The sequence below is a fragment of the Myotis brandtii genome, unplaced genomic scaffold, assembly GCF_000412655.1.
Source record: "Myotis brandtii unplaced genomic scaffold, ASM41265v1 scaffold421, whole genome shotgun sequence".
In the NCBI taxonomy this organism is placed as follows: Eukaryota; Metazoa; Chordata; class Mammalia; order Chiroptera; family Vespertilionidae; genus Myotis; species Myotis brandtii.
This window is the reverse complement of record NW_005366140.1, coordinates 629,833-645,446: the sequence shown is the minus strand read 5'-3', so window position 1 is coordinate 645,446 and position 15,614 is coordinate 629,833. Positions and strand designations below refer to the sequence as shown.

Here is a 15,614-nt window from a genome sequence, read left to right as displayed (position 1 = left end):
CTCCTTTTTTTCTTTTTCTTTTTTTATTCTGGGCCAGCTTTAGCTCTGAGGCTTGGTTCCAGCTCTTAGGCCTCTGCTGCTGAAAGCAGGTATCTGGTTTGTTTGGGTTCTATAATCGAAACACTGTATCAACTCCAGCTCTGAGATCCCGGCCTGCTAAAAGCTGGTTTCTGGGGTTTTGTTTAGCTTCTATATTTGTTACAATGTTTCAAACTGCAAGCTCAGAGGCCGGCAGCGGCAGGCGGGGAACGTTGGAGTACTCTGTCACTGAAGCAAGCAAGCCTCCTGTTAGCTTCAAGCTGCCTGGCTACCGGCCACCATCTTGGCTGGCAGTTAATTTGCATATCGGCCTGATTAGCCAATGGGAAGGGTATCGGTCGTACACTAATTACCATGTTTCTCTTTTATTATTATATATATAGGATTATTACTTAATTGCATTTTATCCCCCTGCCTCCAATGCATGCAGGAGATTACACACACATCCCAGATTATACACACAACAAACATCACTTCTGAGTAGGGGGAACATGGTTATTTGTAAGTTCTGTACCTTTCTATAGTCTCAAAACTTTAAAATATACACAGAGGAAAATAACTTAATTGCTGTGTTTTCACAAATTTAAGACTCTTCTCTCTGTATCTTATGCTGGTTTGCAAATGTGTATACCAGTGATTGGCGTTTTAAGGACTTAAACTGCTTGAGGATGTCATCAACTCTTGGGTGTACCTTTGTGTGTCAGGGAGGTGGTGGGATTGCATATGGATACATGCTATGATGGAGATAGAGCACATGGTGTATTTTGGACTTTTTAACCCTACCCCTAAATCTAACTTTAACCTCTAACCCTATAGTTAGTTACCGATCCTTTATTTTTTTCTATTTAGTTTCCCAGGTATGCTGAGATTGTTCACTTGACATTACCAGATGGCACGAAGAGAAGTGGGCAAGTTCTAGAAGTTAGTGGTTCCAAAGCAGTGGTTCAGGTAAGCATAATTTTAATAACTGGCTAGTTGAACTTTTTCCTAATCACAAAAACGTAAGGAACACTGCATGTTTTTTCTAGTCATTGAATAAGTATGTCTGTGGAGGAAAAAACTATTTTTGCATGTTTTCTTGTCAGATGTCAGCCACTTATATCCTAGATTCTAGCCCAATAGCTTTACTGGTAAAATGGCTTTTTTTTTTAATGGATAAAATGAAGCAGATGATCATATAGAAGGAGAGAGAAGAAAAGCAGAATTCACAGCTTATGGTGAGACCAAAACAGAATCTGAGCCTGTTTCTTTAAATTGTCTTCTATAATTCCTAGTTTTTAATGTTACTGCTACGGTAAATGCATTTTTCCCAAACAACATGTTCCCCTAAAAAGTAATCTAGAGCAAGGGTCAGCAAAATTTTTGTAAAGGGCCAGATAGTAAAGTTCTTAGGGTTTGTGGAGCCACCTAAGGTCTCTGATGCATATTTTTACTCTTCTTTCTTTTTTTAAAGTAAACAGTTATTTTAAAATGTAAAAAAAAATTCTTAATTTGCTTGTAGGATTGGATGTCCTTCATGCACGACCCTTGTTAAGAGGTTGTGTTTGTGGTACTAATAATAGTGTACATTTATGTATTTGAGTTTATAAGGGCTGAAAAAATTTAAATTTCTTTTACCCTCCTGATTACTTCTCTTTCTTGGTAGGTATTTGAAGGGACTTCAGGTATAGATGCTAGAAAAACATCCTGTGAGTTTACTGGGGATATTCTCCGAACACCAGTGTCTGAGGATATGCTTGGTAAGTTGATATCCTTTTCCACACCTTTCCATAAAATCTTTTTAAAAAAACGATGAATATTTGTAACATTGTCTGCCGGAAGCCAATTCCAGCATGTCAGCAGGGCTGAATCATCTGGAGATGGCTGAGGGCATTTCCCCAAACCTGAAAAGGATGCATGGGATGATTGCTTGGGCATCTCAATCTACATGTTATTGCCTCCTACTGTCCAAACACCTGAACAGCCGTAGGCAAATCCCCCCCCCCCCCCAATCTGACAATGCTTTTGTATACAAACCCTGGCCTTTGATGTATATCTACCTTGCCTTAGGACAAATTGTGTTAATAAATAGCAAGGGGTCCTGAGACAAGGAGAACTTAGTTCCTTTAGCTAAGCTCCTCTGGCCCCTCAAATGCCTTTCAAAATTAAGTTTCGTCTCTGGACTCTTATTTAATTTACGCACAGCGGCTTCTCCAGGTTCCTGAACCCTTCTAGATGCTGGATTAAGACCACCGGCGTTAATTGTCCACTTGTACTGTTCTATGGTTTTACAGGTCGGGTATTCAATGGATCAGGAAAACCGATCGACAGAGGTCCTGTTGTACTGGCTGAAGACTTCCTTGACATCATGGGTAAGGACAGTAAATGGGATTCTGTGTTTTGTGGAAAATAGCCTATATCTGTCTAGCTTATATCTTCACCAGATAGTGATCTTTTGTGGTACTTTAAGTTGATAACCAACTTGCTCCATAATTAATTACTTATTATTTAATAAATTTATTTTTTCCTAGAGATAATCTTAATATTTTATATAAGTATCTTAATATATCACTAGGGTATATTAGGAATGTAAATAATAAAGTCATGGCTTTGAGGCTTGCTCTCTTATTTGCTATACCTCTATTTCACTTTAAGAACTTGAGTTCCACTATCAATATTTCATGAGTCTAAGCAAGACTAATGGAAAAAATTATCTAAACAGTTTTAGATTTCAGAAAATAATTGATATTTTAAGAGTAGAAAGAAATGCTTTATATGTTTCAGTCTTCTTGCACAGACATATTAAAATGTTCCCTTTTGGAAATTCATTAGGCCAGCCAATCAATCCTCAGTGTCGAATCTACCCAGAGGAGATGATTCAGACCGGCATCTCGGCCATAGATGGCATGAACAGTATTGCTAGGGGGCAGAAAATTCCTATCTTCTCTGCTGCTGGCTTACCACACAATGAGGTGAGAACTAGGGTCTATTTGATATGAAATTTAACAAGGAAGAATTCCTAAATGCTTGACATTAGTGAGAAACCAAAGGGGTTTCAACATTAATCTCCAGTGTTACCGTTTATATAATCCAGTTACATTGGATCTTTAGCCATACACTAGAGGTCTGGTGCATGAATTTGTGCACAAGATGGGGATGGGACTGGCCAGGGGGAAGGGCCGTGGATGGTTGGCAGGCTGGTTGAACCTCCCAGTGGAAGGGACTATTTGCATATTCGCCTTTTATTATATAGGATGATAGCTCTTTTTACTTACTCTTAGGAATTTTTGCATGCAAAGTGCAAAATAGTTTTATTGGATAAAGTCCTTTAAAACAGCGGTCACCAACTGGTGGTCCGCAGACCGCTGGTGTTCTGTGAGGTCCGAAAGTTTGGCGACCGCTGCTTTAAAACATTCCAATTTTATGTATAATTAAAATTTCAAAAAGTTTAGAATAAAAGTTACTTTGTTTTAGCAATGTGGTTTTAGATTTCAACTCAGTGCTTTTGTACTCCTCATCAGATTGCAGCTCAGATCTGTCGCCAGGCTGGTTTGGTAAAGAAATCCAAAGATGTAGTGGACTACAGTGAGGAAAATTTTGCAATTGTATTTGCTGCTATGGGTGTAAGTATAAATATTTGCTGGTTTAGTATGAAATATAAAATTAATTGCTTATGTTATTAGAATAGTGTAGAAATTACACATGTATCATTGAATTTATATCTAGGTAAAGAAGTTGCAAACTAAGGATTAAAATTTGGCATTTGACTATGAAATGTAAGAATAATTTTCTTTGTGCCCAAAGTAGGCTGTTTACTCTGTTGGCTTTTGTGAAAAATATGTGTGAGTACTTGACAACTTTAAAAGAAGGAACAATGCAGATCTATAGCTTAGCCTTCATCAGAAATACATAGTATTGAGAATTTTCTTCTCCCAGCACTGATGAAGTCATTGCTATTTAGGTAAACATGGAAACTGCCCGGTTCTTCAAATCTGACTTTGAAGAAAATGGCTCCATGGACAACGTCTGCCTCTTTTTGAACTTGGCTAATGACCCTACGTAAGTGAATAGAGCTGTTTCTTTCTGTTCACCCAGGCTTCAGGTCCAAATGCTACCTAAGACTAGGGAGGAAAAGTGTTATGAAGCAGCATGGACTTAAGAAGGAGATAACTCTATCTAAATTCCAGTTGTACTTCTTGGTAGTTATTTGGCTTTGGGCAAATCATGAAGGCTCTGAAGGTCAGTTTCCTCTTCCAGAAAATGTGACAAATAATACTTGTTCCACAGGGTTATTGTGTTTATTAAATGAGATAATCTGTATAAATTACCTAGTACACAATTTGTACTCAATGAATGATCTTTTCCTCTTAACTGAGAAATCTGGACCCTTTCTTCCCTCCCTCTCCCCCCTCTCTCTTCTTTCTCTTTCTGTTTTGAGAACTATATAGTTCTGAGAAATTATAAAATAACCGATTTAACTTTGTAGAAGTAATTATTATTATTATGTAAATACATAAAGTAACTGCTTTACTTAACTTTTACAGTAATAATAGCTTTACCCGCCTCAATGTATTTAAAACTTGTAGAGGGAGATTGTACTATTATTTCCAGAATCTCATTTCTTTTGTTTTTGGCCTTTTTGTTTGAGTGACATAGGACTTAATGTTCCATTTCAGTATTGAACGAATTATCACTCCTCGCTTGGCTCTAACCACAGCTGAATTTCTGGCCTATCAGTGTGAGAAACATGTATTGGTTATCCTAACAGACATGAGCTCTTATGCTGAAGCACTTCGAGAGGTAACTTCTTTCTAAATTAAAATGGCTTCATTTCTAGGGGTATCTTGTCCCTTTGCAAGTTTTCATTTTTCTTTCATCATGTTTTTATTTTTTTTAAATATATTTTTATTTATTTCAGAAGGAAGGGAGAGGGAGAGAGAGATAGAAACATCAGTGATGAGAGAGAATCATTGATCGGCTGCCTCCCGCACACCCGCCACTAGGGATGGAGCCCACAACCCAGGCATGTGCCCTTGACCGGAATTGAACCCAGGACCCCTCAGTCCACAGGCCGATGCTCTGTCCACTAAGCCAAACCAGCTAGGGCTTTCATGATGTTTTTAAAACATACATCTGTCACTTCAGTTGAAAAGATTAGATGATAAGATTTAAATTATTAGCCTATTTATCATTCTGTCACTGTCTCCATGAATTAAGACTTGATTCTAAGAGAGAGTAAATGGTAAATGATGCAAGCTCTTTATTCAGTTACTCTCCCAGGAAGTTCTGTCTCTGTCCAGACTGTCAGTTTTTAACGTTTTCCAGAATTTTATTCTTAATGATGTTACTATTTGAATAGATAAAGTCCATATTCTGGCAGCACCCTTCTCAGGACCTTTTCCTTCAGAAAACTCAGTGTTTAATTAGGACAATATTAAGATTTTTGCGTTATCACCAGAAACTTAGGGTGTTGGTTCTAATGCAAGTTACTCAAATGTTGAGTGAGGTACTCTTTTAAGCATGTAAAAAGTTTTTTAAAATTCCCTGAGATCCATCACCAAATCTCACTCTGCTACCAAGGTTTTTTAGTGGAGGACTCCCCGCCCCCCAATACCCATCGTAAACCAATACCTTTTCTAAAATGAGCTATTAGAAAGTGAAATTTAAAAATACATAATTTATAAGCCCAGATTTATTTTATTAGATTCAACAGACATAAAATTATTCTGTTAAATTGCCATTGAAGTTTTCTAAATGCTTATCTTATTTTCTCATTGCACATTGATAAGAGCTGGCCTGCAGACCATACTTTGAGTGATGCTGCTATAGCACACTCTTTTGAAGGAAGCACTTAAACTTGGCCTTAATGTTTTGGGTTTTTAGTGGTTGTAGATTAATAGGTACACCTATATTCTAGTATGCATGTCTCTACGAGAAAGACCATTTGTTATTAATCTTATTTTGTGCAGTGAATGGACTCCTGGCTCTGTGATTTTGGGAAATTATTTATCTGACCTTTGGTTCTAACTACAAATTGACATTAACAATAACAACATTACCTTCCTCATAGGATTGTTGTGAGGATTAAATAATGAATGTAAAGTATAAAGTACATCAGATGACTCCTGGTATAGATTTCCTTCCCTTTTGACCTTTTCAGGTTTAGCTTACATATACATGGCAAGACCCTTGGCATAAAATAAATCTTGTGAACTAATCGGTTCTCTTAGTTTTAAAATTAACTTCCTTTGGTTTATAAAATTGCAAGCTATTTCCTTCTAACAAGCTATTTGGAGATTTGGCAACATGATTTTAGTGAAAAAACGTCTGGTCCCAATTGTCAGCATTTTCATAGCAGAATACTTGAAATGTGTTACTAGATTTTTCTAAGTAATCTCTTAGAGACTATTTAAAATGGAAAAGATAATATTGCAACTTTCTAAGTGTGTTCAAACAAACAAAGCTTTGCTTTCCATATTCCATGTTGTGTGATATTCTCCTCCTTGGTTTATGTCAGGTTTCAGCGGCCAGGGAAGAGGTTCCTGGTCGACGAGGTTTCCCAGGTTACATGTATACGGATTTAGCCACAATATATGAACGTGCTGGTCGAGTGGAAGGTAGAAATGGCTCGATTACTCAAATCCCTATTCTCACCATGCCTAATGATGGTAAGTGTTTGGTTTTTGGATTATAGCAGGCCTAATGCTTGTAAGGGCTTCGATTCTAAGAGAGAAGACAATCTACCTTTTTGAGAGTGTTTATCCTCCAAGGGTTTACATTAACTAGTAATTTGTACCTAAATAAAATTTTTCATTTGAAAACTGCTCATAATTATCATTATCCTTTTGTGGAAGAAAAAGTAATAATTTTCTTTATAATTAGAATTTTAAATTTTCATTTTCTGGGTACTATTGAGTGCCTGCTATTTGTAGGACATTGGTCTGGATATGAGTAATTTAAAAACCACTATGGTCTTAACCTAATGTAAGTTGTTTAGTCTAATTAGGTATTTTCTTATGTGTGTGCACAAATAATTTAAGGTGGCTTAAGTGTCAAAAGCACAAATAGTAAATGCCATGAGACTTTAGAGACAGGTGATCACCACCAAAGGCTGATTAAAACTTAGTTTCCTTTACTCTGTGTGAAAGCACACAGTGCAATGCCTGTCTAGTGTGTGCTCAGGGTGGCTCCTGGGGCAAAGACTTTCCGCCTTTAGTCCTTTTCTCTGTTTTTAAAAGGCACTTTTGGAAGATATTTTCAGAAACAGTGAAACTCACTATATTGAAGACTGTTCTAAGTGCTTTATAAATGTTGACTAATTTGATTGTCATAGCAATTTTGAGGTAGATTCTCTAATCTGAGGCACAGGGAGGTAAAGTGATCTGTCAGAGTTGGGAAGTGATAGCCTTAGGACCCAGGCAGTCTGAATTCACAGTTTGCTTCTGCCATGAAAATTATTTGTTCCAAGAAAGTAGCTACAAATTACTTCATGTAATTTAGCAGACTTAGAAATGTCTTGACTTGTGTGACCTTTTTGGTGCTGCCTGCATTGTGTCACTTTACTTGTCTAGTGTCTCTATATTTCCCATGTTGAAATAGCTTATGAGCTAGGAATAGTCTCTCAGTATACATCCCATTGGCAATCTCTGCAAGGGAACTTTGTGTTCAAATGGAATTTTTTTTTTTTTTTAATATTTTGGGGAGAGATCAAATAACTAGGAGAAATAATACTTTTTAAAAATATATATTTTTATTGATTTCAGAGAGGAAGGGAGAGGGATAGAGAGATAGAAACATCAGTGATGAGAGAGAATCATTGATTGGCTGCCTCCTGCACATCCCACACTGGGGATCGAGCCCATAACCTGGGCATATGCCCTGACCGGGAATTGAACCGTGACCTCCTGGTTCATGGGTCAACACTCAACCACTGAGCCACGCCGGCCAGACAGAGAAATAGTACTTTTTATGAATGCAGCTAATTTACCTCATGTGCCAACACATAATTAACTATGCTGCAACCAAATAAATTAAACTGTCCATTATGGTAACCTCCAGCCACATTTGGCTGTTTAAATTCTAAAGTTTGATATTAGATAAATTTGAAAAACCATAAAGTTTTTCAGTTATATTAGCCACAATATTTTTGGTGCTTAATAGCTACATTTGGCTAGTGGCTATCATATGGTACAGCATACATACAGAACTTTCCAATCATCACAGAAAATTAATTTATACTAGAGGTCTGGCGCATGAAATTCGTGCACGGGTGGGGTCCCTAGGCCTGGCCTGCGATCAGGGCCGATCTTCCCCAGCTGTGTGTGGGGCGACTGGCGGGGTAATTGGGGACCTGGCGCCTCCTGTGTCCCCCACCACCCACCTCCAGTTCCTGGTTCCCCATCCAGCAATCGGAGCCTGCCAGCCGGGGGTGGGGGGGCACCAAAAGGTTGTCCAGCAGTCCCCCATTGGGCGATCAGGGCCTGCGGGCTAGGGGCAGCTCCTGCGTTGAGTGTCTGCCCCTGGTGGTCAGTGTGCATCATAGCCAACCGGTTGTTTTGCTGTCCGGTCGATTTGCATATTGCTTTTATATAGATAGATAGATAGATAGATAGATAGATAGATAGATAGCAAGCACAGTTTTAGGTAGTGCTGTAGGTACTGCAGATTGACATGCTGTGGGTTTGTTTATATGAGATGACACTTTAACATCAGATGTCTTCTTGTAGATATCACTCACCCCATCCCTGATTTGACTGGATATATCACAGAGGGGCAGATCTATGTCGACAGACAGCTACACAACAGACAGGTATTTGACATTTGAGTGGCGCAGTAAAGCTTACAAATCTACTCTTCAGTTACTCTTTAGTGACTTGGACTTTGCTCTTAGGAATTTTTTTTTAGAAAATAACACCTTAAATTGATTTTGACATGGCTGTAAACTTGTCATTTCTATGTACAACAGATTCTCAAATAGTATTTGTTTAATGTCATTTTGTTCTAAAGTTGATGAGATGCCGTAGGAACTTAACTCTTGTTTGTATCAATCAGCCTATGGGAAAACTAGTTTCATTATATGTCATTTTACTTCAAATCAAAGAACCCATCAATGACATTAAGAGGATTGACTACAATATCCTGATGTGGCTAATTTCCACTTTTTCTTTATTGTGCCTTATAATGGAGTCAGTTGTCTTAAAGAATGTCTTTGGGTATTCTATTCCATAATGGTATAATCTACCAATCATATTAATAATACAAAAACAGATTTTTTTCTGCTTTTTTTATTGAGTTATAATTTATTAGTTTCAAGTGTACCACATAATGATTCAATATATATACATATTGCAAAATGATCACCAAAATAAGTCCAGTTACCATCCATCATCATAGTTAAAAATTATTTTTCTTCTGATGAGAATTTTGAAGATCCACTCTCCTAGCTACTTTCAGATATAATACAGTGCAGGCTTTTTGTTTGGGTTTTTTTGTGTGTTTTTTTAAATCCTCACCCGAGGATATTTTTCCATTGATTTTTAGAGAGAGTGAAAGAGGGAAAGACAGAAATATTAATGTGAGAGAAACACATCAATTGGTTGCCTCCTGCATGTGCACCAAGCAGGGCCCAGGCCAGGGAGGAGCCTGCAACTGAGGTATGTGCCCTTGACTAGAATCAAACCCAGGACCCTTTGGTCCTCAGGCTGATGCTCTAGCCACTGAACCAAACTGGCTAGGGCTACAGTGCAGTTTTATTAACTATATTCACTATGCTGTACATTACATCCCTGTGACTTGTTCATTTTATAACTGGAGATTTGTACCTTTTGACCCCTTCATCTATTTTGTCCGCCCACCCCCACTCCCCGCCTCAGGCAACCACCAGTCTGTTCTCTATTGAAGTGAATTAGTTATGCAAATAATAATAATAATAAAACTTTGAGAGTATTTGCTTAGGATGTTTTCAATATTCAGTATTTTTGGAAGTGTCAATGAAGTACTGGTGGGGTGGTCCTAATAATCTGGCCACTCAGTGTATTCATGAGCTTGTGGGGGTTTTTTTTTGTTTGTTTTTAGATTCCACATGTAAGTCAGATCATATGGTACTTACCTTTTTCTGTTTGACTTATTTCACTTAGCATAATTACCCCTCAAGATCAATCCATGTCAAAAAAACAAGATTTCATTCTATTTTTATGGCTGAATAACCAAAAACAAATTTTTGATGGTTCTGTACTAGATCAGCTTTTAGGTGGAATTATTGTTAGTCTTATTATTTTGTATGTGATTTTGAGTCAGAGTTCAGCAGACCACTTAGGCAGATATTGAAAATTCAGTTTTTCAATATAATCTTGTACTGTTATATAGGTTTTTGGATTTGATTCTCAAAAGAAATACTATGCCATAAAGAGTTTCATACCAGGAAAACATGTTAAAATTCACCTAGGAAACAACTGCAGCAGTTTTATGTAATTTAAGGGATAATAACGAGTTTCCAAATGCTACTTACTACAAGTACAGCTTGAATTTTGTACTAATTTTTCCCCTCCCATCCTATCCAAGATTTACCCGCCTATTAATGTGCTGCCCTCATTATCACGGTTAATGAAGTCTGCTATTGGGGAAGGTATGACCAGAAAGGATCATGCTGATGTGTCTAACCAGCTGGTACGTATATCTTCTTAATGATGGCGCTTAAAGAAGTAAATGCCTTTCTTAATCTATTCTTTCTGCTGTCTTATACCTCCTGTCTTTATCCCATATCACTTTTCTTTTCCCCATCCATATAGAATTTTAGTATAGGCTTCATATGTAGTATAAAAACATTCATTAGAACCAAGCAGTCTCTTTTTCATAAGGATGGATGCTGGTAGCGAAGATTAAAAATCATATGCTTGAAACACTTTTTTATGCTATATAAAGTAGCTTCTAAATAAAAAACCAAGCCATAAGGCAGTTTTAAATTTTTATTAGTAATCATAATAATAATTATGGAGTATTCCTGAAAGGATTCTTTAACTTTCCTTAAAGTAGAAATGGTACACCTAATAGCACAAATGTTTTTCTTGAGTAGAACTTCAAGATGGATTACTCCATGGTATGAGTTCTGATTTTCAAATATTCTATAAAGTGTAAGCTCATTGAGACATCGAGGAAGTGTATTTTTGTAGCAGTGTTTATTGCATGCCTGAAGATTCCTGTCCAAGTGAGACAGCTTTTTAATAAAGTCCTCTGATACTTTCATGAGTTTTATTTACGTGAATTGTGTTTGTAAGTAACGTGAAATTCCTTCTGTGTTCTCTTATGAAGACAGCTAAAGCAATACAATCTTATGTCTGTGCGTGTGAACCTTTTCTCTCTTTAGTATGCGTGCTATGCTATTGGTAAGGATGTACAAGCCATGAAAGCCGTGGTGGGAGAAGAAGCCCTTACCTCAGATGATCTTCTTTACTTGGAATTTCTGCAGAAGTTTGAGAGGAACTTCATTGCTCAGGGTAAGATGACTCTTTTCTTACAGATATAAACAGCCTCATATATAGTTTTGAAGACCTCTTTCCCAATCTGAGAGATTTTACATTGGTATCTACATAATTTTTCTTCTGATCAGAGAAGAGGGTCTTTCAACTCTGTTGTGTCTTTGTACTTAGTGCTTTGGGTCCTTCCCCTCTGCCTTCAACTCTGTTATCCAGTTATTGAGCTCCCCCTTTATTTTCTTCCTTCCGTACAACTGGCTTCTATTGCACGCCTCCTTCCTCCTACCCTCTCTGCAGCCATCTTCGCCAGCTTTGGGGGTTTGGGACTTTTCTGACCCATCTGTTTTCATCTCCTTTTTTTGATATATCTTTCTGCTTCTTAATTGTTTATATTCCCAGAGGCGTAGTTGCCTGTGCTTCCCTCCCTTCTTCCTCCTCCCCTGCCAAGCTTTGGCTTGTTCCCTATGCATTGACTGAATTGCTATGTATGATCCTTACCCTCTTTCTGAAGCCCTAATCCCACATCTTCAACTGGGACACCTTACTTATGCCACCATCCCTGAGGCTCAGCCTGGTCAGAACCAAAGTTTTTACCCAACTGACCACCTGCCTAGCAATTCCCTCTTCAGTTTTTGTCTGCCTCGGCATGACTATTGTCCTGGGTGATGTCGAAACTACTAATCTCTGACCACTCTTTGAGTGGGACCACACTTTGAGTCTTAAGGCCTAGTCCACACCTTTGGTTTCATCATTCCTGGTCTCAAAATGCCAGCTTTTTCAGTTTCCCTGATCCCTTATATACTATTGCCAGAGTAAATTTTATTGATTGTCCCTCTACTAAAAAGTCCAGAATGGTTTTCATTTCATAGCCTATGTAGTGTAGGGTTTTCTAGCTGCTTGGCTTGGTTTCTCCTGCCAGTCCTGCTAACGCTGCTAATACTCTTCCTGACCTCAGTGGTACTTAGAACAGATGTGTAATTTGGAATAATTAAAAAATTCATTTTGGAATAATGCATAAATCTATGCACTAGGATTTGTACACTTTTCTATTTATGTGATAAGTTTTTTATTGACATTAAAATCCCCAAAATATGAGTTTTTTTAATGCATACCTTAATACCTTAAAAGTTAGAGATGAAATTCTTCTGCTAGAGTAAAGAATCCAGAACTTCAGCCACTCTGGTTTCTTAGTTAAGAAATGAGATTTATTTGCATAAGGTTGATTTCTGCTATTAAAAGTATAATAACAACAACTTTGAAAACCACTGACCTATTCAAGTACTCAATTGGCCTTTCTAAGTATCTGTCAAATTCAGCCTCTGTTCCTGGGAAACTTTTTCTCACTCCTCTGGACACAACACTGAGTTTGGTTTCCATTGCCCAACGTATTTAGATCCCCACCTAATTGTTAAGAAAGCTCCCCTTCTCCCCCAACCCCCTCTCCCCTCCACACACACACACTAGACTGCCTGCCTGCTGTCTCTAGCCCTTGGGCCTCTCTTTCCTCTGATTCAAGATGGTGCTTACTGTCTGTGGCCTCATTTCCACATGCAGTTGCATCCAGTCTGGGGAGACCTAACTGCTTTGCGTCTCTTCTTTTTTATACTTCATGCTTCCAGTGCTGGTCATATAACAGAATACATCCTGAATAACCTGGTAAGTTGGAAGTAGTTTGCCTTTATTGATCCAATCTCAATTTTTTATAAGGTCCTTATGAAAACCGCACTGTCTATGAGACTTTGGACATTGGCTGGCAGCTGCTCCGAATTTTCCCCAAAGAAATGCTGAAGAGAATCCCTCAGAGCACCCTGAGCGAATTCTACCCTCGGGACTCCGCAAAGCACTAGCTGCCGTCTCATCGTTGGCTCAATACCCTTGTGTAATACTGGTTCCGTTTATTGATTCCTTTCGCACTTGCCCATCCCCACTTTTGTGTTGGAGTTTACCGTGTTACCCTGTAATTAAAAACAAAGAATAGGTGACATATTGTGCCAGTGTTGCAATGTCTTAAACTGCTAACAGACTTTAAAATATTCCCTGCTCAGAAAACTTGGATCTTCAATGCTTTGTTTAAAGTAGGTGCAGGGATGGAGGCGAAGTTTTCTTACTCATGTGTATTTGTAAATAGTGGGATAGTTGCCTAATAATGTCCTCATTATTTGAGTCTCTCAGACCTTCCTTCTCCACCCTCTTGAGAGTATCACTATCTGAAGCTATAATGCTTTGATCTCCAAATTGGGCAGGATCAGGACTAAAAGAAGCCTCTGCTTAGAAGAGCCCAGAGCTCTCTCCTGAGCATTGTGTTTGGATTGTGGTGTACCACTAGGTCTGTGCTGCTGTTCTAAGCAGATGGTTTTTACTGTCCACCTGCTCTTTCCTATTTAATGAGTAGATTAGAAAAGGAGTTGGGACTCCTGTGTGTTCATGTGCTCTCTCCCTCTGAGTAGCACACAATCTTGCAGCATTTGCACAGCTGGCATTGATCGGATAGCAGTGAGATGCCTTGTCTTGATGATCCTTACTGGGTTGTCATGCAGAGGAATCACAATTAAAATAACCAGTATAATTGTTGCTTGGAAAGAGTTGGAGGTACAGCAAAAATAAAGAAAAGAAAAACCTACACCCATGCTACATTCGGACATGCTAACAAGTGGTGTAATTTTCTAAAGTGTTTGCCAGATGCTGAGGACATGGTGTGGGAGAAAGCTCTCCTGTGTACGGACATGTTAAACTGTTAGCAGCCTTTGGAAAACCCCTGTTTGGTCCTGCTTTCTGACCTATCTCTGCCTCTTCAGGGTAATCTTGTGGCACAAGTGATAGCATTTAAAAGCTTTAGCCTTTTAACTCCTGCTCCTTCCTCTGCTGTGAGCCTGAGCTGTCTTCTATGCACTCCGCCTTGTCCACTGTGTGGTCTCTGTGTTCTTTGTTAGTTGGATGCAATAGCAACTTCTCTGTGCATTCCATCTTTCAAGTTGTGTAAAGTTCACTTTTTTCTCAGAGGATGTATGTGGGAGAGGCAGCATGATTATATTTTAATGTAGAAAATGTGACATCTGGATATAAAATGAAAATAAATATTAAATTAAATGGAAGTGACTGAAAGTGACTTTGTGTCTTCAAATCAGAAAAATGGTGTCAATAAGCAAATATATATAATAATACACCTCTTTGATTTACAGTTTAGAACATCATACCCAACCCTTTGAGTTATAAGGAGCATGGCCCAGGTTTTGTACCCTGTTTTTCAGCCTGCCCTGTTCAAGCTCTTTTCAGTAATATCTCTTCCAACATGCTGTAGTTTGATCCAGTGCTGAGAGTTGCTACAGGTGTTCTTTGGAGTTCTTTGTTTCAGACATTTTCAGGACCTCTAGAACCCATCTGCCATAAATGAAAGTGGATGATAAATAGAAAATGAAATACATATTGAAACAAGTCAAAGCATGCTTCAAATAAAATTTTAAGTAGCTGTCCAGTATATCAAGAAAACACGCTGGTTGAAGCACCAGGGTGTGGCATCATGGGGGCATCCTGTTTCTCATCTTCAGCAAGGCAGTTGTAGGAGATGGAGAGGAAAGGGCTCAGTCATGGCAAAAATTGGCCAGGCCCATGTTCTAATCCTGGGGCTGCCACTAACTGTATGGCCTTGCTTAGTAATTTGACAAGTTTGAGTCTGTCTGCTTATGTTCCTTATAGGGTTTTTCCAAGGACTAGAGCTTTTGTCTGTGAAACACCAGAACAGCATCTGGTCCATGGTAGGTGCTCAGAATAGGCTGCTACTATTAACAAACCTTTATTAGGCAGATTGACTTATTACTCTTACATAGTATTTAGGATTAGTTGGTTAAGTACTAAATAATTTGTTATGTTTTAGTAAAAACATTTTCTTAGTGTACCTTTTTATAACCAGTGATTAAAGCTAATTAAAGGACCCATTAAATTATGCTTTAACTAGAGGCCCGGTGGGGGTCCCTCAGCCTGGCTGGTGATCGGGGTCAATTGGGCCAGAGGGGGGGGGAGGGCAGGCGGGCGGCTGGCCCAGGAGAGGGACCGCGGGAGGTTGGCCAGCTGTGGGAGGTTGGCTGTGGGAACACACTGACCACCAGAGGGCAGCTCCTGTGTTGAGCA

The 15,614-nt window shown here is 38.6% G+C and overlaps 1 protein-coding gene across 1 annotated transcript in view; it reads left to right on the top strand.

The window, feature by feature from the left end:
• The window catches only part of ATP6V1B2 (ATPase, H+ transporting, lysosomal 56/58kDa, V1 subunit B2), a 24,189-nt gene extending 9,608 nt beyond the window's left edge, over positions 1–14,581 (top strand). Inside the window, exons 3-14 of the mRNA XM_005873795.2 lie at positions 889–987; positions 1,685–1,778; positions 2,313–2,390; positions 2,851–2,990; positions 3,540–3,641; positions 3,980–4,077; positions 4,695–4,818; positions 6,536–6,686; positions 8,745–8,827; positions 10,579–10,683; positions 11,381–11,510; positions 13,197–14,581. Coding sequence (XP_005873857.1) covers positions 889–987; positions 1,685–1,778; positions 2,313–2,390; positions 2,851–2,990; positions 3,540–3,641; positions 3,980–4,077; positions 4,695–4,818; positions 6,536–6,686; positions 8,745–8,827; positions 10,579–10,683; positions 11,381–11,510; positions 13,197–13,336 — 1,344 coding nt within the window. The 3' untranslated portion in view covers positions 13,337–14,581. The remainder of the gene's footprint in view (positions 1–888; positions 988–1,684; positions 1,779–2,312; positions 2,391–2,850; positions 2,991–3,539; positions 3,642–3,979; positions 4,078–4,694; positions 4,819–6,535; positions 6,687–8,744; positions 8,828–10,578; positions 10,684–11,380; positions 11,511–13,196) is intronic.
• The last annotated feature ends 1,033 nt before the right edge of the window (positions 14,582–15,614 follow it).